Here is a 21,898-nt window from a genome sequence, read left to right as displayed (position 1 = left end):
AAAAACTAAAGAAAATTTTTTTTTTTTTTTTTTGAACTTTATTATATAGTAAAAAATAGTGGTGATTAAATGCCACCAGAGAAAGCTCTGTGTCCCCGAAAAAATGGTATAAAAATTATTTCAGTACAGCGTTGTATGACTGCATAATCCCATCATGAAGTATGAAGGGGTTAAACAGACTCCCGTTGCTCTCTAGATGCTAGGTCCATGTTAATTATAACCTAAAACATAACACAATTTTTATTGAAGAAAAGTCCTATGGTAAAAGATTATAATCATTCTGCATCTAAAGGCATGTTCAATGCTGTTCATTTGCCACTCCACTGTTATAGACTTTGAAACATATTGTGGATCTCTAAAACTGTACAATGTTGCTGTAATGTTGTTTGTGTTTTGCACGGAACTATCTCCAGTAAAAATTGTAAAGGACTAATAATGAAAATTGGAGGAGAACTTTCTATGTCACTTCAGACTTTACTTACAACACTTAAGCTGCCCAAACACCTTACAATTTATCTGCAGATTATCTGTGGTCAGATGGAAAAAGTGCAACAGATTGGCCCAGGTGGAGATTACTCCATCCACACAGTTAAGTGTAGATGGAGGAATCTGTTGCACCTTTTCCATCTGACCACAGAAAATCTTCAGATAATTGTAAGGTGTGTGGGCAGCTTCATATGTGACATACTGACGATGAGATGAACTGTTTATCATCTTGCTTTTACAAGAGATATCTACTCTGTATCTATATCCGTTTTGCTTCCTGTATATTAGTAATCAGTATGACATTTAGCTCTGACGGTCAAGTGAAGATATATATAGTGAGTGTACATGGGTCATTCGTAGAAGGATGTTCCCCTGATATAATAGGCAGTCAGTCATACATTGCCTGAATGTGCTGTAGTCATAATGTGGAAGGCTGGGCTTGGCTGCATGACTCTGATAAGAGCATGAAGCGCTTAGAACAAGCACATTTTTGTTTCTGCTACTGTAAAAACCGTGGATTTGTTTGACACACTGAATGTTAGGAAAATAAACCCCTGTCTCTTGCAAACACAAGTTCGCCGAGCATTAAAGAAAAAAGTCCAGCTTTCACACAGTAAGAGACATCAGGCTTATTTTAAGACTGAAGCCAAGGAAAAGCAGACGAGGTGTTCTCACTTTGTAGCCTGCCCGTGTAAACCATCAGCTCCTACCTGCTCTATGGCCCTTCCTTTCTGTTATATGATCCCTGCGCGTGTTTCATTTTGTATTTCTGGGACCCTTTCTTGGGGTAAAATGGTCTGGCCATCCAAAGGTTCTATTTTAATTACAGAATGATCCCAGAAGAGGCAGCCCTCTACTTCTTGTATTTCCTGGATGCTCCAACAGTGATATATCTTCCGGCCATAATTTCTAAGTCCGTTGCTGCCCGCCTGGGAGGCTTTTGAGTGTTCCTGTTCACCTTTAGGTGTTCAAGCTTCTCTTGCTTCATCCGCCATAATATATAATGTCTTGGAAGGGGTCCAACACTTTTTCACACAACTGTGTGTGTGTGTGTGTGTATATATGTGTAATATATATATATATGTGTATGTGTGTACATACATACATACATACATACATACATACATACACGGGTGTAGATGTGCAGTCATAGCAATACACATTTTGTCAGGTGATATTTGCTTAGTCCGAGAAGTAAACTCTTGGGGCTGATTGAATAAGGGACATGGCTGATGGTTTGCTTGATTCCCAGGACCTTGCACCTGGAAAAAAACGCTATGTATGAAAACCGTGGGAGAGCATATTAAACATCTGTGTGGAATCGTGCAGCTCCAAAGAGGGAAATTGAACCAAGAAAATGATCTTCCCGGTTAAAGCAGTAGATGCATAGTAATAGTAATAAAAATCTCTAAACTGTGTGTGTGTTTGAACAGTTATCCATTTTAACAGTAAGATGTTTAATCTCAGTGAACACAAGAAGAATTTCCAAAATTCTGAATGTTATAGAACATTTGTTTGTTTAGCTCATTAAATGAAAGTAAGGTTACTAATATAACTTAGATTACAGAATCTTCAGTTTTACTCAAATGAGGTTAAGCAAAAAGGAATACACCCCACAACAAAAACTACTCCATCTAGAATTTTGTGTGACCTCCTTTTTTCCATTCTTCAAGAACGAGCTCTTTTAGAGCCTGGATGCTGGATTGAGAGTGATGCTCAACTTGTCTCTTCAGAATTCCCCATAGGCGTTCCATTGGGTTCAGATCAGGAGACATACTTGGCCACTGAATCCCTTTTCACCCTGTTTTTCTTCAGAAATATAATAGTGCCCTTAGATGTGTTTTTTGGATTATCGTCATGTTGGAAAAGTGCACAACGACCGAGGGTACGGAGTGATGGTAGCATCTTCTCTTTCAATACAGAGCAGTACATCTGTGAATTCATGATACCATCAATGAAATGCAGCTCCCCAACACCAGCAGCACTCATGCAGCCCCACAGAAGGACACGACCACCACCATGTTTCACTGCAGGCACCATGCATTTTTCTTTGTACTCCTCACCTTTGCGACAACATACAGTTTTAAAGCCATCAGTTCCAAAAACATTGATCTTGGTCTCATCGCTCCAGAGTACAGAGTCCCAGTAGTCTTCTTTTTCAGCATGGGCCCTTGCAAATTGTAGGCAGGCTTTTTTGTGCATGGGCTTTAGGAGAGGCTTCCTTCGTGGACGACACCCATGCATGCCATTCCTCTTGCAGTGTACGCTGTATTGTGTCACGGGAAACAATCACCCCAGATTAGCTTTCTACTTCTTTAGCTAACTGCAGTGAAGTTGCATGGCGATTTTCTTTAACCCTTCTCATCAAAAGACTCTCCTGTTGAGGTGTTAGCGTCCATGGACGGCCTGGGCGTCTCTGTGAGATGGTTGCAGTTCCATCTTTGTTACATTTTGTATCACTTTTGTTACAGTATTCTGACTGATAAGTAAAGCTTTGCTGATCTCCTTGTAGGCTTCACTTTTCTTGTGTAAAGACATTTTCTTTTTCGGGCCTGGTGACATTTCTCTTCCATGTGGTGCCAATGCTGACAGCATGAAATGGGAAGGGGTTTTCTTTAAGTAACACCCTTTTATAATCAACTGTCTGCTAGGCACCTGTTTCATGAATAATTATACTCGCCTGTAGCTGAATTCTTGTTAATGAGGATTTTGTTGTCTAAAGGTGCCCATACACTGCTCGATTCTCGTACGAGAATCGGGCGAAATCCCGCGATCGTAAGAGAATTGAGCAGTGTGAACGAAGACGTGCAACTGTTTCTACTGTACGGTCGCAAGTCTTTTGTCGAACCAACATGCTCGAAAACGATTGTCGGCGAGAATCGTACGATTGTCGGCGGGTTTCTAGCCTGCTCGTCGATAGCTGCGGAACGGGCCGGTGTGCGCACGCGCACACTGCCCGTTCTGCATTGCGGTCATCGGAAGCCCGCCCCTCAGCAGGGCGGGCTTTCGATGATCGCAAGTACGATCTGCCCGTCCAAGGTGGGCAGATCGTACGAGCTTTTAATAAGCATACCACCATCGCAAGACAAAAGTCTTGCGATGGTCGTAAGGTGTATGGGCACCTTAAGCGCTCAGTCACACCAGATGCAGTGCGTTCCGGCCCGATTCTTGCCAGAACGACGGCATCGCATTGCGGCCGCCTCACTATGTTGTGGGGCAGGAGGGGGTGTGGCGATCCATGCTTGCAGCATTTTGTTCAGACTGGACCGTTTGACCGCTGCAGTCAAAATACATCACAGTGCTTTCCTGTGGGCTTTCTTGTGCTTTATTCACACTGCAATGGTGTGCAATAAAGCAATGGTGTGAATAAAGCACAAGAAAGACCATAGGAAAGCATTGTGATGTATTTTGACTGCAGCGGTCAAATAAACGGACTGCATCACAACTGCATATGGTGTGAACTGGCCCTAAATCCTAATTTTCTGATTGGCCCAAAGTCCAAGCAGACTTTAGGCCTCATGCATACAGATGTAATAAAATACTGACATGCTGGTAGCAAACACATGAAATAGTCCCTCAACTGCTTCCATTTGGCCACGTAAATGTCCTCAAAACATTCACATCAGCTTGGATGTAGATGGTGATGAGCTGAATTCTTATTATTTAATGAAAGGTGGATACGACTAGCAGTTGGAAACTTGTCTGTTCACACGGTCAAGTATTGCATGAATTTTGGTCCTTCGAGATCTGCCACTTTTCGTTCAGATCTTTGGTACAGAGCCACCAGCACAGCTGCAGAGAACAGATGGATCCTCCTGTTGTATTTTGTGCTTTTAATGTAAGATGTCCCAAAATTACCAGACCTCCCCTCAAAGGGCTCTACTGGAGAACAACCATCATAGAGCTTCATTTCTTTGGGTTCCTTTTAAAACATGGGTGGGCAACTGCGGCCCTACAGCTGTTGTGGAACTACAAGGCTCATGAGACATTGCTGAAGCATGCAAGTCAGGTGTTTTTGTTTGTCTGGGAAAGTAGGTTTTACATGCGATAAATCTGTTTAAGCCTAACGGCTTTACGGGGCCTATTTTGGTTGACATGTAAATGGCAAAAACAGCAAAGTCTTTAAATGCAAGAATTTGAATACTGTAGTTTTAGGTTTTAGAGCATTTATGATGTTATTCTTGGCATGTCAGAGGTTAAGACTTGAAGAAGCTTTTGTTATGATGGCCCAATATATTAGCACCAATTAATTATTTTTGTTATAGCGTTTTATGTACTCAACCTATGGCCCAAAGGTATTCAGTGTGCAGCTCTCAGGCACCCTGTAGCAGTTTCCCTGCCTAGGTGCTTAAAACTTTAACACCAGGCACAAAAACCTAATTTGAAATATATTAGGGCTGGTACTGATTTCAAATGTTCGTGTTCGATTAATCGAATTTTTTTAAATCGATTAAATTTCGATTAATTATAACGCACATACAGATCCAACTACATTGGCCTATACACATACAGCACAGCAATTAAGTAATAAAATGCACTAGGATCACACTAATTCAGCACGTTATTAATCTCACTCTTGAGTGGGGCAACTCGGAATAATAACGTGCTGGATTAGTGTGATCCTAGTTCATTTTATTCGCTCATTGCTGTGCTGTATGTGTATAGGCCAATGCTGAACCAGGATTTCCTCTTCTGGTCTAGTGAAATTGGTGATGTAGCCAGGGTCTTACCGGTTCCCGCTGATAAATCTACATCACCAGTGCCTTCCAGGGAGATCTAGTTTCTAAACTGCAAGAACCTGTGAGATTATGGGGGAAACAAAGATGGCTTTAATGTTGTGTGGTGCATCATATGCCTGATCTCACACGATCAGGCATATGATGTTTGTCTCATCTCTTGCATTCACTATTCCCTCCCCATGATTGGATGAGATCTCACAAAAAGTATTGCTAACCTTATTGCTTTTAAATAATAGTTTGCAATAACGTAGTCAGGTCTATTGAAGGGACGTATGTGTGTGTGTCCAACTCAAGATGTCCTTGAGTTGGAAAAAGTCCAGCGGAGGGCAACCAAACTAATTAGGGGTATGGAGGACCAGAGCTACGAGACAAGGCTACTAAATTTAAACATGTTCACATTGGCGGTGAGGTGTACAAAATGTTCAATGGTGGTAGCAACATTAGCGATAAACTGTTTAAAATTAACTCCATTGCAAAAACTAGAGGCCATCACCTAAAATTGGTGGAAAAAAAATTCCAGCACAAGGGGCGAAGGGGGTTCTTCACAGTAAGAGCAGTTAGGGTCTGGAACTCACTGCCACAGGCGGTGATTTCAGGTAAGAGTGTGGAATTGTTCAAGAAACTTTTGGACGATTTCTTAAGGGACCGTAATATACAGGGGTACAAGTAGTACTCCTAAGAATGAGATCCTAATAGGTTGGACTTGATGGACTGATGTCTTTATTCAACCTCAAATACTATGTAACTATGTGCGTGCGTTCTCTAAATGAGCAAGTTGCATTAAAGCAAATTGTTTAAGAAAATAATGCAGGACATAGTTTTTGTCTGTTGAAGTGCAGTGATGGGCTTCCTAACACATGTCTTAGTGCTCAAAAAAAGCATGTGTGTTGTAGCAGACTGTTCCTGGACCTTACTGTGACCAATAAAATTGATATTGCAAGAAATCAATAGCTCCGTCGGCTAACGAAGGGAAGGGGGAGGAGTCGGGTGACGTCACGGACATTGACATCACCGGAATCCTCCCCCTTCCCTTCGTTAGCCGACGGAGCCACTTGGGGAAGGGGGGAGGAGTCCGGTGACGTCACCGGATCTCCGACGGAAGACCCGGAAGCCGACGGAGAGGTGAGTACCGATCAGAAGAATTTTAATCGATCAAAAAAATTAACAATTAATCGTTAATTTCCGCAGCCCTAAAATATATTCTTCTATGACCATAAAGGATCAAAATCCACTTTGTGGGCACCAAATGCCTTTGCATACCCAGTTATTACCTTGTAACAGTGACATCATCACTGTACCCTACATTTCCTGTGCTGAGAGCAGAGCTGTGGGAGGGACCCAGCAGGCTCCACCCACTACAAGAAAACTAGAAAAACATGGTAACCGCATGAATCTATAACCAGCCTTTATAGCAGGGCGCACATGGGAAGGCTTACAACAATACAAAACACAAAAAATCCCCAGCACACCTGCCAGCTAGCCTGCAACAAAATAAATTATCCTGTCAACAGTATGCGTTAAAAACAGAGGTTTTAGTTGCACCCACTACAAGCTGCCTGCATGAAACTTTAAAAGGGGTGGTGACAAGACCAGTCACCCTGCACAAGGAGAGAAAGCAGTGATGAGTCTGCAAAGGAACCCTCTGTTCGGGGGGCAGAGTTTCACACTGGGTTACTACACAGATCTGGAAGATCCTCACACCAAGCTTTAAGTACAAAAATACGCATAACTCATGTAGTTGAATAATTTTTGATTCTCCTGGAGTCTAACTTTAGGCTAGCCGTACAGGTGTTCAGGAAAGCCAGTGGAGTCCACTTTCCATGGAAATGTTTTGTGGCAAGTACACCCCATGGAAATGTTTGACTTATTTTTTCTATATATTTAAACAGGCAAACATTTGATCTTCAGTCAGACAGTGCCCACAGATAAAGGTGAAATGCCTGAACATAAAAGGAATATGGTTTATTCATTCTCATAATCTAAGTAAATAAAAATGCAGTGATGTCAGATGGGAAAAGTAAGGACACCCCCCGACATTTGTCACCACTTCAAATATATTCGAATCGGGTGTTCCAGATTAGGTACCAATGATTAGGACCTCTTCGGGAGTATTCAGGGGGAACCTGTCTTTTATGTAAACCTTAGCTATTGGGGAGGGTCTGATGTTCTTTTTGGTATTGACATACATGGTGTCATTGTGTCCAAGCTCAATAGAACTTTCTAAGGCCCTCAAATAGAAGGTCTGGATGCCTATGAGTCGGGCAATCAGTCATTCCACTGTAAGGAAAATCCACAAGTGATACAGATTTTTAATCAACTGCTAATTTGCCCAGGACTAACAAACTTGGCAAATACAGCCCAAGAAGAACCTCATACCAACTGTGAAGAATGGTGGTGCAAATGTTCTAGTTTTGGATTGCTTTGCTGCTTTAGGGCCTGGGCAGTTTGCAGTTATCAAATAAGCTATACATTCTGCATCATATCAAAGTTTGCTTGTTGAGGATGTGAGGCCATCTGTCTAAAAGTTTAAAGTTGAACCTGAAATAGATCTTTAAACACTATGAATATCTGAAACAAACCAGGAAGTTCACCAAAGAATGGCTGAAAAAAGAAATGGAGGGTTATGGACTGACCTAGTCGGTGTCCTGATTTGAATCCCATTGAAATGTTGTGGGAAGATTTAAAGGACAGTTCATGCAAGAAAACCCACATAACTTTTGCAACTGAAGGAATTTTGCATGTAGGAGTAGTGAAAAGGTTGATGCTATGCAAAACGCCTACACAAAGTTCTTTCTCCTGGAGGCCAAGGGTGTACTTTATTTTTCCTTGGTACATCATATCCGTTGATAGTTTTTTTTTTTTATGAATCATTGAAAGGGCAAATTCTCTGTGTTTTCTCCAGGTATAACACGTTTACCTGTAGTCATGTCTTGAATGTTTGCCTGTGTACATATGTTGAAAAAGTCAGTAATTTCCATGGGTTGTACGTACTTATCCACATGACTTATATTGCCGATTTGAGAAACTGTCTTATACCACAATTCACAACATGCAATCCACCTCTGTCTGTTGTCTGTATTGCTCACCGAATACCTGATACCAGTGCTTGACGTGTTCTTTTTTTTTTGAGGTTTGTCCCACAAAAATTGTTTCCACTGTGATGTGTGTGAACAGTAAAAACAGAGGGGCTTGGCCTTTGGGTGTATGTAGGTGATCAGTGAGTGAGCTGATTGAACAAAGCATACATTCAGCGAGACAAATCTCCGTAAGCTCAGAGTGACAGAATTCTATAGTAAACAAGGTGCAATGTGGTATACCTTGGCAGTCAGGAATGTTAGGAGCCCAATGCAGGAAAACACAACTCGGCAATGTAACTTGCTCTGCCCCCAAGGAAGGGGAACAGTTCAAGCTGCACCGTCCAGCCATGTGCAGGTAGCACTATGGTCATGGCATAACTTACCATCTTTGCCTGACTTTAATGAAGTCTGTGACCTGTCCCGGAGTTTTTTTTTTTTTTTTTTTTTTACTGGAAAACTGGAAATGCTTTTGACCAACTCTATCATGGCCATCTCTCTCGATGGATCTACTCTCAAAGACATATGGTCGTAAAAAAACTTGAATGATTGTGATTGGAGATCACATAAACGTTTAGTGAAAACAAATGGTAAAATATACACAGTAGAACTCACGGCTATGTTTAATAGTGAAAGTAAAAGCATTTCCACTAGCACAATATGCAGAGACTTTATGGGATTGGGGCTAAACCAGTCATCCGTGAGGCTAAGAAGAGATTTGGATGAAGTGATGCACTCCTCGTGCCTACCGTACAAGCCTGTGGGGGCAGTGTTTATGATCTGGGGTTGCTTCTGTTCCTCAGGTCTAGGTTCAGCAACGTTGTGTACAAAAAATGAGTTGAGCTGCTGACCTGAATATACTGACTGACCAGGTTTTTCCATCAATTGTTTTTTTTTTCTTCCCTGATGGCACATTGGGCATATTCCAAGATGACAATGCCAGGATTCATTGGGCTCAAATTGTGAAAGAGTGGTACAGGGAGCAGAGACATAATTTTCACACATGGATTGGACACCACAGAGTCCAGACCTTAACCCCGTTGAGCATCTTTGGGATGTGCTGGAGAAGACTTTACACAATGTTCCGACTCTCCCATCATCACTACAAGATCTGGGTGAGAAATGAATGCAGTTGTTATTGCCCATAAGACTGATTTCAGCCAGATCAGGCCATGTCTGTGGTGCAGCAGGCTTTGCAAACCTCCCTTGCTAACAGTCTAAGACCCCGTTCACATTGAGCGATTTATCGCGCGGTAATTCCCGCGATATCGCGCTCCAATGCAATCCAATGGGGCAAAGGGTCCTGCTGTCGCGGGTCGTGTGTCGCTACAGCAGGACCCTTTTTTGAGCGGATTTAGCCGCGATTCAAGCTTGCGCAATGCAAGCTTGAACGCGACATCGCGCGGCAAATCTCGCAATGTCACGCAATATGCAAATCGTGCGACAAACGCGCAATTTGCATATCGCGCAGTGGGAACGGGGCCTTAGTTGGAATAGTGTTTGGCAGGTTTGATTTCGGTGTTGTCCCCACCCCCCCACCCCCCCAAGTAGATTGCTGCTGTTTTCTCTGGGATAGTTGCCATCAGGGATGTCTTGCTGCTCTCTGCACTTTATTCCACATAACGTTAGCATGCACCCTTATGTGCACAGTACAACCATGTTTCTTGAATCGGTTGCATACTTGAAATTATTGGACTGGCCTAACATGCTGTTTATTCAAAGCCACCTTACCTAGTAACCCAAATAAAATACTGCAGCTTATCAATTCTTGGGGTGGCTTGGTTCTTCAGCACTCTCCCCTTTTTTACTCTTAATGATCCTGCCAGTAACTCACTGCCTTCCCTTAAAGTGTGTTTCCACTTTCACAGCCAAATTGGGATAATACCTATTTTATATTTGTTACATGTTCAGATTTACATGGCCTAAGATAAGACCCCTGATGTCTCCATAAAGAGGACCTGTCATGTAAATTGGCTATTATATAGGGGGCTTCTTAGCCCCCGATGTAATAGCAATAAAGTTGTGTGTCAAAAAAAAGTAATACAAAAATTAAAGAATCATAAAAAAATAAAGCATAACATTTTTTTAAAAAAGAAAACAATTTTTTTAAGTCCCCGCCCACCACATACACACTCAGATATGCGAAAACGCAGATTGTGCCGCACATGTTACATATCGCCGCAAACGTCGGAGTGAGAGCAATAATTTTAGGGCCATCAATCACCGATAACACTAAACTGATGAGCAGTAAAAGCGTTTTAAGCGTCGCCTATGGGCGTTTTTTGCAATTTTGCGGGCGCACGCAATTTTAAGGCTTGACATGTTTGGTGTCTATTTACCCGACGTGACCCCGACTTTTTTATATTTTTTATATTTTATAAAAAATATGGGTAAGAATAAAAGTTTTATAACATAGTGTAAGGAAACTTTTTTTTTTTTCTTTTACTTTTTTCATTATATAGTAAAAAAAATAACCCCCGAGGTGATTATATACCTCCAAAAGAAAGCTCTATCTGTCCCCAAAAAATGTTAACGTAAATTGCAAGGCCGATAGTCCGGTCATGCTGACTGGTGACATTTTTGACTGACTGGTGAGACACCCTAAAATTTTTCAAGCCCTGTTCATGACCATCCTGTACAGTTGGTCAGAACTACCTAAAGCACTACATGGAAAGGAGTTTAGTTTTCACCATTAACCCCTTCATGACTGAGGCCTTTTTTTCATTTTTTGTACCCATGTTATATTCCACATTTTAGGCCTGAAAATTACTTAAAACCCCCCAACATGGTCTTGGTGTCCGGCGGGGGGGGCGGCCCCTTCTTCGGGACGCAGAAGCGATCTGGCGACAGGTAAGTCGCCAGGATCGCTTCTGTTGTAAAGCCGAAAATCGGCTCTACAAGTTTAAACAGAGTCCCGGCGGCAAAAGTCACCGGGAGTCTGTTTAAACAGCCCCGATGCTGGCGACGTACACTGTACGTCGTCAGTCACGAAGGGGTTAAAAAAACACCATTATGAACAGAGCTACAAAGGTGAGTCATGTTAAGGTGGCCATACACTCTACAACCATCGCAAGACCTTAGTCTTGCGATGGTTGTACAGGGATTAAAAAAACGTACGATCTGCCTATCTTGGACAGGCAGATCGCACTCTCGATCATCGCAAGCCCGCCCCCCTGAGGGGCGGGCTTCCGATGACTGCAATGCTGAACGGGCAGTGTGCGCGTGCGCACACCGGCCCGTTCAGCATTTGTCTTCCGAGCACCGTTCTAACCAGCCGAGAATCGTACGATTCCCGGCTGGTTTTCGAACATGCTGGTTCGACGGAAGACGTGCGACCGTACAGTAGAAACGGTCGCACGTCTCCGTTCACACTGCTCGATTCTCGTACGATCGCGGGATTTCCCGCGATTCTCGTACGAGAATCGAGCAGTGTATGGGCACCTTAACATTGATTGCCAGTAGGTGTCACCTATAATTGAGGTGTGCCAGTTGGCACTTTGATAAGCTGATTTTCGACGCAACCTGTGTTCCAGAAAGAGCAAATAGCCCATGTGAGAATTGCATTCATCTCGTCTCAGCCAGGGGTGGCCAACTCCGGCCCTCCAGCGGTGCTTTAACAACAATTCCCAACACGTCTGTCTCAGAGTCATGCCTGTAATGGTCAGTCTTGCAATGCCTCATGGGAACTGTAGTTCCACCACAGCTGGAGGGCCGGAGTCTCCCCACCTCTGTTCTAAATCATATTTAAATGTGTTTAAAATTGATCTAAACATGATCGCTTTCGCAGATTTGTCCAAACTGAATCACTAGAGAGGAGCAACGGTCAAAAATCAAAGCTCCTGGTCGAGGATAGATGGACATTGAGTGGAATAGATACTAAACGACAGAACTCCGTCAGTCGCAGTGTGATGTCATCTCAGGACTGCTGTCAGCCCCACAAAGAACCATGAAACCTGGTCTCATGGAAGAAGTAAAGGTTTCGTGAATTTCCAGCCAGTTGTTTTCTAGAAAGCCAGTGGAAGCCTTCAGCTTACACTCCTGATATCTGGAAGTCAGGTCGAGGAGACTTCTCATAGAATCCATTTGGTCATGTGATTTTTCTACTTAGTCATTCGATGGCCAAGTAATATGGTGCCATTTTACAGGGACGTGTCTTATCTGTAGGGAATACACTATTCCATCATGATATTGACATATTCCAGGACAATAATGTCTCCAAACACACTGCTAAACTCATGCACTGGTTTTAACTTCCATGTAAATGTTTACGTGCAAAATCTAAAATCTTTTAGTTTCTGGTAGCTTGGAGAGATTCCAATACCTGTCATGTTTTTTTTCTGTCTGTGCCGCTGTTAGGGAGATTCACCCTTTCTAATTGCCTGGTAGTTATCACTGAAAGTGAAAGAAAATGCCAATGGGGACACTAGTTCTGGTGACCGCCAGGGATTTCCCTCTTTAGAGGGATTTCCTCCTACTTCCTGTTGTGGCTATTGGACAGGAAGTGAAGGGAAATCTCCCCAATGGTTTTGGTTTCAGTTCTACTTAAACATTCTAGAAGTCAACATAGATTTCCACCTTCTTTATTTGAAAAACAATGTACCGCTTTTGGTACCTAAAATCCTGAATAATCATACCGCCAGGGAGGTTAAAGAACTGTTTTTTATTGAATGGTGCAGTATCTCATTACACACACTCTGGATTCCACTGACTGCCGTCCAAGAAGGTCTGATGCTGTTCTGAGCAGGATCTTTAGCTTCTTGATATTAAGAGATTGTTAGGTGTTCCCACTTATTTTTGTACCCCTTGTAATGCCATTTAATGCTGCTTCTGCCTCTCGGGGAGTCACATTTTCAGGGCTTTCAAAGTCTGCCAATAATGCGGGAGCAGGCATTGCACTTCTGTTGAAAAGCTAACATTTGGAGAATGTTTAAACATCCAGCGCTGTCTGATCGATCTTCATTCTTAAGCATCTCTGCCCCGCACTGCCGTCTCTGCTGCCTGCAATTCTGGGATCTTGGTAGTCCCCTTCCGTCATTGGGTGGCCCCTGATAATGTAACTACTGCATTGAGCACAGGAGTTACGTCCTCCACGCCACCCAGCCCATTTACAGCATCTTAGTCTAAATTCACACCTAATGTTAAGGTGTGTATTGGGATTCCTGCTGAAGGAACCTATGAATTTCTGCAGCAAGAATCCCAAATATGACATTTAGAAGCGGCTGCTGTCTCCTATTCAGATTTAATGATCAGATGACAGCAGCCACATGTGATATGAATACATTCAGTTGGAAAGCGATCACTACCTCTGGACACACAATCACTGCGTCCAGGGATAGTGACCCCTTTTAACCGCATGTAATCGTATCACATACAATTGCATGTGGGGTGCTGGCGGACTGCTGCTTGCAAATGTGGCCACGGTCACATGATCATTAACTTGCACAGGTGATAGCGGCCACTTCTAAATGCCATATCTGGAATTCCTGTTGCAGGAGTTTGTAGGTTCCTGCTGCAGGAATCTGAAAACTCGCCGTAACTGTAGGTGTGAATGAAGCCTTAGAGTTGCCATGAATTGGCCGAGTGTGTACACCGCACTCCGCATGCACCATACAGTGTACACAGAAAATTACAAAATCGCTGTGGAGAGAGGAAGAATCTTTTTGGCAGAAGAAAATTTACATGTCTCTCATACCTACCTCCTCCCCAGCAATTTTTTTCTTCCCACTTTATTCTGCTTTAATACCCTTCAGTGGATGAAGCTGTGTGTGTAGAGGTGCAAAAACATAGTACATCGGTGAACAGGGCTGTGCCCATATTAAAAGCCCTAAATAAACGGATGTCACCAGCACACCAATAGTATTGAAGTCCAAAGTGTTTGTTTATTGGAACATCATGTCACCAGAACTAGCTCTTTCGGGGCCACGCAGGGTCCCCTTCAGACTCATTGCTGAGCCTGATGAAGGGGACACCGAGTGCGCTAGTTCTGGTGACATGATGTTCCACTAAACAAACACTTTGGACTTCCATACCATTGGTGTGCTGGTGACATCCGTTTATTTTGTACTGTTTGGCGTCGCCGCCCGCGGTCACTGTGAGCTCCCCCCTTATTTAATTTGGGGCTTCCTGGTAGGGAGTGAGGCAAGTTGTTTCTACGTTTGTTCCATAATAAAAGCCCTTTCACGTTCTTGCATAAGCATGGTAATGCTAAACAGCTCCCATTTCACATAGCAGTGTTTTCGACCATGTCTAGCCCTTGGTCACCCTGGAAACAACTGGATTGCTCCTAGCTTGACAAGATCAAAGATCTGTGCATGTACTACATTTTTGCATGCTTGAAGTTCCTCTGACTTGCTGAAGAAGGTTTCCTCCAACGGATGAAGTTGGGTGCTCCTGAAGTACGGGTCCCTTCGAAGCTGTGTATGTGTGTGCCCTTATAAAACGTCACTTACCCTTTATTGCATATAAGCAGCTCTACTCTAAATAGTGGAAAAACCTATCAAGGAGAATATAGGCTCCTAATTGTTGTGGATAATAGATGTGATAGTTCTGTTCTATGTTCAATTTTGATTTGGGTCATAAAATCTCATAACAGATTGTAAAGACAGAAGCAAATAATTGCAGATGTATCTGAGAGAACCTTCACAATGTCCCCTGGCATGCATAAACCTGCTGAGAATCTAGTGCCCGGTATTCCCATAAACTGTTTACTTCTACATACACTAAGGAACCGCTGGATCTGCACATGTTCAAACTCTTTATGGGCAACTTGTTGGGAGAGGGAATGAACACTGTCACATGGAAGAGGCAGCCTGCTCAGTTGCACAATGACCTTTTGGACTGTGAAGCAGGCCGCAGCAATTTGTACAAATAAAAAATTGTAAGTGTAATTCACATGATTGCTTTTCTAGTCAGGTGTCATTATAACCCAGCTAGCAAAATACATTGATGGGAAATCAAAACGGGAGCAGACAGGTTACTTTGGGCAACTGCTCCGGATTCTATCAGCTTCTCTCTTCAGTTTGTTCAGTTAAGCGCTTTGCAAATGAAAGTTAGAAGCTGATTGGTTGCCATGGACAGCTGCTCCAGTTTCTGTCTGCTCCAAGTTTGATAAATTCTCCCCATTAGGTTTTGGTGCTAGATTTACATGTCCAAAGTAAACAGTAGGAAGGTTTATTGAGGAAGGAATAGAAACCACGTGAGTTTTCAAGTATAGTCTATGATGCCAGTGGGTTGGTTTGTCCTTGCTTGGGGAGGGGGCACAAACTTTTTTCAGTAACCAGAAGGAAGGGTTAGAACCTCTATCCAAATTATTATTATTGCTATTTAGCTCTTCATGTTGAAGTGACAACTGTTCCCTCATTTCTTGTTTTGCTGTTACAGCGACAGAAAGTGAGGTGAGGGGAACACGGGCCACAATAAAAGTTGGGCAGTCAATCGGCCGCAGTTACTGTTCATGTATTCTGACAACTGCAAGTGCTGGCTGTCCTAAAGCAATAACCTGGTGCTGGTGGGTAGAGGGAATACTCAATACACTGTGAAGGGAATTTATCAACATTGGAGCATCTGTGCATGGCAACCAATCAGCTTCTATCTGTCCTGTAAGTCTCCGTTCTGGCCAAATAGAGGCAAAAATTTACTTTCTTACTTTTTTTTTTAGGTCTATTGTAATGCCATATTCTGGCCACTAGATGGAGGGGAGTAGCATTGAAACAACTTTTTTTTCTTATGCTCCCCAGCTCCATTTAGTAGCCATAATGCGGTATTACAGCACATTACATTCAACCTGAAAACAAAATAAGAAAGTTCGTTTTTGCCTTTATTCACATAGAACAGACATTCACAGATATTTGCAGGGTGAATAGTTCTGCAAATTGTTTATAAATAAACCTCCCAAGTCTTTTTGGTGAACTTCTCCACTTCATCTTCTTGACTGAGGGCCAGTTCACACCATATGCAAATTTAATCTTTGTTGCAGCTCTAATTTTGGGGTGATATCAGACCAGTGCTTTCTAAAGGTACCCCTCAGTTAAACATGGCTGCCTTGTTGGGTAAACCACAGTGACTGGCTAAGGGCCAGTTCACACCATATGCAGTTGTGATGCAGTCCGTTTATTTGACTGCTGCAGTCAAAATACATTACAATGCTTTCCTATGGGCTTTCTTGTACCTCATTCACACCATTGCAGTCAGGTCAACTGCAGTCAGAAAAAGTACTGCTTGTCCTACTTTACCTGCATCTAACTGTGCAAACGCATCAAAACTAAAACACAACAGACTGCATACAAAAAAAAACAACAATTGATTGTGGCATCATCCACGGACAGGGGGGAAAAAATGCATCAAAACGGATCACAATGGAACTGCGCAGACGCACGCAGTTGTGATGCAGTTTCTGGTGTGAACTAAGCCTAAAGGCACAGGTGTTGCGATCATGATGTGGAATCAATATCTGATGTGACAGTGCAATATAGGTTATAGAAGCAAGACAATTCAATTGTTTTAACCTTTGACTGTTATCTATACAATTTGCAATACCTGTGTCACTCTGCACTGAAATATACTTGTATAGGTGATAAGTGTTTTGTTTAAATAGTAATGATTGGATCTCAGGCCAGCAATATACTTTCTAGTCTCTCACAGTGAATGACACTGCGCCCTTTTCCCAAAAAGCCAAAATGTTCTGCAATCTTTGATGTGACCGAAGTTCAGATGTGGTACAAACAAGATAAAGGGGCTTGATGCCTTTTCTGTTGAAGAACTGGAATGATTTCTAAACAATCCCATTTTCTGATATGCTAGAATTTCCTCAACCACACTTGATATTATAGTCCATAAAACACTTGAATAAACCTGTCAGTTTAATATAGTGTTCAGCAATATTTCTGAAGTGGAGGCAGTGTGTTTTGTGACCGTGTATTTCATGGCCTAATAACAATCGCGTCTCTACAATCCATGCACATTTCCCCATGTTTTATCCCTTTATACGTCATATAGAAGAATACTTATTTATTGGCCAGAAATGTACTCCTTTACTGGGCTGACAACACACAGCATTTTTGTAGACTGAGTGATCTCAACCCTGCCCAATGCCTTTTGCTAAACTACTGAAACCCTCCCATTCTCCTCAATTCTACAACCAAACACTAATTATTCTGTATCCCAAGTTAAGATCTCACTTTGGACACTTGAATGGCAGGTGCCAGTCTTTGCTTTGAGTCAACTCAAATCTGTAATATTCACCCAGACGTTTTCATCTCTCGGGGTGCTCGAGTGGAGTTCAAGGATTAACTACTTATTGACAGTCATTTTCGTTTTTTTTGAACCCACGTTATAATCCACATTTTAGGCCTGAAAATTACTTCAAACCCCCAAACAGTATATGTTCTGAAAGTCCAGACCCTATAAGATAAAATGGTGGCAGTTACACATTTTTATGTGGCATGATATTAGCGCAATGCATTATCAAACCCCCAAATTTTGTGAAAAAATGCACTTAAATGCCCAAAAACACAATTAAATACCCATTTTAAAAAAATAAAAAGATAAGGTTAGAATGATTAAATAGTTACCCAACATGACCATGTTAAAAGCTGTGTGCGTCCGTGAAACTGCAACAAAATTCAGTACCCCAAAAAGTCCATAGACGGTGCTTTTAAAAGCCCCCATAGGTCATCAATTTAGTGATACGTGTAAATATTGACCCTAGAATTTTTGTTTTCCCTCTGGTGTGCACGGCGATACACAACACGCGTAGTGTGATGGTCTTTTTCATACGTAGGCGCACCCGACGCGTGTCTACGTGAACGCGTGTGCTCGCGGGGGGACTTTAGAGAAAATTTTTTACATTATTTTTACATTTGTCTCAATAGCTTATTGCTGGGCTTCAGGAGCTCAGCACTGACAGCCATGGGACCGGAAGTGATGTCATCTGCATCGCTCCCGGTCCCATAGTACAAGGAGGAGATCTGTGAGCGAAGGTTCTCCGGCTCTTAGAGCCAGGAGAAGAAGCTGCAGAAGCAGATCTCTGCTTCCTCAGCTTCTTTGTTTCTGTGCACTAAATTTTAATTTACTGCATTTTATCCTAAAAATGGTGGTTTGATAAACATTTGCAAAAATACAGTATGACATCAATTGCAACTAGAAATTTGTTTTTATTCTACAGGGTCTCTGCTTTCAGAAAATATATCATTGTTTGGGGGTTTGAAGCTGTTTTGTAGCCAAAAATTCAGATTTTATCATCTGTGTGCAAATAGTAAGAAATTGCTCCGGATAACAAGTGGTTAACTATGGGCAGGTTATTGGATCTCTCTTTACTTCCTGGAACTCTGGCACATGTAACTCACAGGGGAGGGAAATGCCTTTCCTTGAGATCTCATGAGATTTCCCAGCAAACCTGAACTTAACATTTACAGTGCGGGGGGTAGCCCCACTGCAAGGGTAGGTTGTTTTTTGTTTTATTTGCCCGGAGTTCTTCTTTAGTGGGGAAACGTTTTGTTAGTTTACTGTGAACAACTACAGTATGTTCTACATAATGTGAACCATTTATATTTGATTTTAAAGTGGTCCTTGATTGGTTAAGTCTACCAATAAGCCAAAGAACCCCTTAAGCTGGTTGGGCCTCTTTGTTTTCACTGGCTGACTACCATTCCTGTCCAGAGTTCTAAGGATAGAAGACAGGCAGCTGGCTGAACTAGCGTGTGAAGGATCTTTTTGTTTTGCAATTGTAGCCGAATGCTATTACCACCAACTACAGAGATATAAAGCACTAAAAGTCAGAGCGGAAGGCTTGCCACATGTTTAAACATATTTGGTTAGACTTTATAAAATGTTGTGATCCCTTAGTAATGCATCTCCTTTATTTTTTTAGGGTTCATTTCACCACACGGATAACATCCGCGGTATGAGGCACCATGGGCTGGTGGAGAGGGTATCGAGAAACCGCCTGCACCCGCCTCATCACAGACCTGTGGAGAAGCATGGACGTCAGATATCCTTTAAGGTTGATAAGGCTGGCAGAAAGCTGGCCTAGTATGCCTCTTGTGGCAGTAGCTGGATTCTTTCACCTCGGCTGTAGGCTGTGGCACTTCTTATAAACAAATAAATCTTGTCTACATTCCAGCTCATTAGAATGATTCTTCTAGCAGCAAACACTTATCCCGTTAAGACACGGCTCGAAGCTTGCTAGTTCCTAATTTAATTTGGAATTGTTATTCCATTTTACTGTTTCATTTAGGTTTTTGTGCAGTTCTTCTCAGTCGTTGGATTATTGTGTTTTGTGCAATCTAACATTTTGCAGCTTACCATAGCCGCGTACAGCAGAGGACGCCGCGGGATCGCAGGGAGAAGGTGAGTGTCACTTTTCTCTGCAGCCCCGAGTCTGGCTCGGGGTTACCGCTCCTAGCATTGAAAATTCACCCCGAGCCAGACTCGGGATTACCGCCAGGGAGGTTAAATGTGGTGGCTGCATAGTTTTCTTTCTAGGCTTTTTTTACTTTTTCACCTGGTGATCCTGCCATTGACGCACTGTCTCCTGGTGGCTCCACTCTAGGGAGGAGCCACAGAGTCACCCTTGGAGAGCAGCATTGTCACCCTGTGGAGAGGTAGTGCTAGATGGACTTGACTATTACATTCAAAGCCAAACTCCAGCTTACCATTTTTAAGCAGTTAACCCAAACGGAAAAAAAAAGCTAACCATTGTAAGCACCCCTGTCAGTGTGAAATGGTTTGCTTGTCTCAACTAGGGCTGTAACCTACTGATCGATAATAATGAGAATAGTTGTCAACTATTGTCATTATCGATTAGTTGGTTGGGTTCCCTAGCTCTCTCCTCCACACTGGGAGGAGGGCACAGCAAGCAGTGGGCGGGTGCAATAGCCAGCCTGCTATTGCAGCTGCCATCTGTGGAATCTTGCCACAGGCAGCTGCCATTCCCTGGAGGAAGCTATTCAAGCGCCATGTGCTTACAATACAATTATTAGGGAAACAAAATTATAAAAGGTGGGAAAAAAGTCATTTTCGGTTTTGGCCTGATAAAATTCTGCTGCGGGAAAATTAAATGACACCACAAACGCGCCCCCCAAAAGCCCAGTCATCCGTTTAGAGTTAGCCACACGCTGATAGCTGACATGTACAGTGCAATCGTCATTTTCGTACATAGATGCACCCAGCTTGTGTTTCCGTTTGTACGTTAGTATGCGCTAGCACGTTCGTGGGATCGGGGGACTTTACATTTATGGGGTGGGGGAAGGGTTATTTTTACTTCATTGCTATCACATGGGGGTTTCACAAGCCCCCTATGTGATAACACATTGTAGGTGGCAGGTTCTCAATAAGGTGACATTAGGGGTCTATTAGACCCCAAGTGTCACCTTTTAATGTCAAAATCTTTAGCCAGGGAATTACAGCTGCCTGCTGAGACAGTTGAATGTAAGCACAGCAGGCAGTGGCTGGGAGCAATAGCCAGTCTGCTATTGACTATTTAAAATTGCAATAGCCAATAGCAAGCTGGCTATTGCACCCGCCTGCTGTCAATCAGCAGAGGAGGGACCTGAAGGAGAAGGTTCTCCTCCCCTGAGGATGAGGCTGGTGGGAGATTGAGGTGTGGAGCTCTCAACGCTGGGCACCGGCTGCAGGGGTCTGTGTCCCATCCCATCCCCGCAGCGGGTATCGGAGGGAAACGGAGCCCATGAAACAAGCAGAATCAACTAATCCATAATGAGAATCGTTCACAACAATTCTCATCATCGTCTATCATCGATTTAAATGGATTCGTTGTTGCAGCCCTAATTATGATAACATTGTTTGATAGAAGACTACAGGGTGCACAGAACCGCATGGATTTCCGGCAGGGTTGACTGGATCTAACATAATGTTTCAATGGTATGTTTAACAGACACAAAGGAAGCAAATGAGAGACATTAATTATTAGGATCTATATAGACTTGAAAGGGGATCTTGTACTTAGTAACATTTTAAAGCATCCCATTTGTGAAGGAAAATCCATTTTCTACCAGAGTTTCAAGTGCTACTCTCTGGCCTATGTAATGCTTGTATTCCCTGTGTATAATTGTATTTTGGAGCTGCCAGATTGCATTTGCACGTTAAGCCAAGTGCTGGTGTTTTTTTGTGTTTTTAAATTTAAAAGACTTTGGACACACAAATAACTGGGCGTGAAAGAGGGAGATGGCAGCCATCAATTGGCCAGCAGACAGAAGCCTTATCAGTTCAGCATTTTTCCAGACCAGGCTCTTTGTATCCGAACAAATTTACAAAATGTTTTCACACACGTTATTTACTTGAAAAAGCTGTTCTAATGTCATTATTGTGCAGGTTCCTTTCTAAAGCTAACCTTACATGCAGCAGGAATGAGCCAAGAATTGAAGTGTGGGTGGCCCATCCGATGCTGTCACTATTCGGTTATTCAGGCAGCTACAGATGTAACGGCTGCCTGAATACAATAACTGGCAGTGCAGACAGCATGAATGGGGGAACGAAGTGATTTCTATGGTGAAATCTATACGTGTATAGCTTCCTTATGGAGTAATGTTTAATATTTGTATGCCATTTGTAATAAGTGGTTAGTGTCAGGTCTGCCGGTCT

General features: G+C 42.7%; 1 protein-coding gene across 2 annotated transcripts in view; it reads left to right on the top strand.

Annotated features, from left to right (window-relative positions):
- CRTC3 (CREB regulated transcription coactivator 3) overlaps positions 1-21,898 on the top strand; it is a 104,177-nt gene that overhangs the window by 24,343 nt on the left and 57,936 nt on the right. For both annotated transcript variants that reach the window (XM_018566471.1, XM_018566470.1), the window contains exon 3: positions 19,167-19,286. In XM_018566471.1, the coding sequence (XP_018421973.1) occupies positions 19,167-19,286 (120 nt within the window). The remainder of the gene's footprint in view (positions 1-19,166; positions 19,287-21,898) is intronic.

This window comes from Nanorana parkeri, unplaced genomic scaffold, assembly GCF_000935625.1.
Source record: "Nanorana parkeri isolate BGI_ZX_2015 unplaced genomic scaffold, ASM93562v1 scaffold951, whole genome shotgun sequence".
In the NCBI taxonomy this organism is placed as follows: Eukaryota; Metazoa; Chordata; class Amphibia; order Anura; family Dicroglossidae; genus Nanorana; species Nanorana parkeri.
The sequence above is the reverse complement of the archived record's forward strand: the minus strand, read 5'-3'. Positions and strand labels throughout refer to the sequence as shown.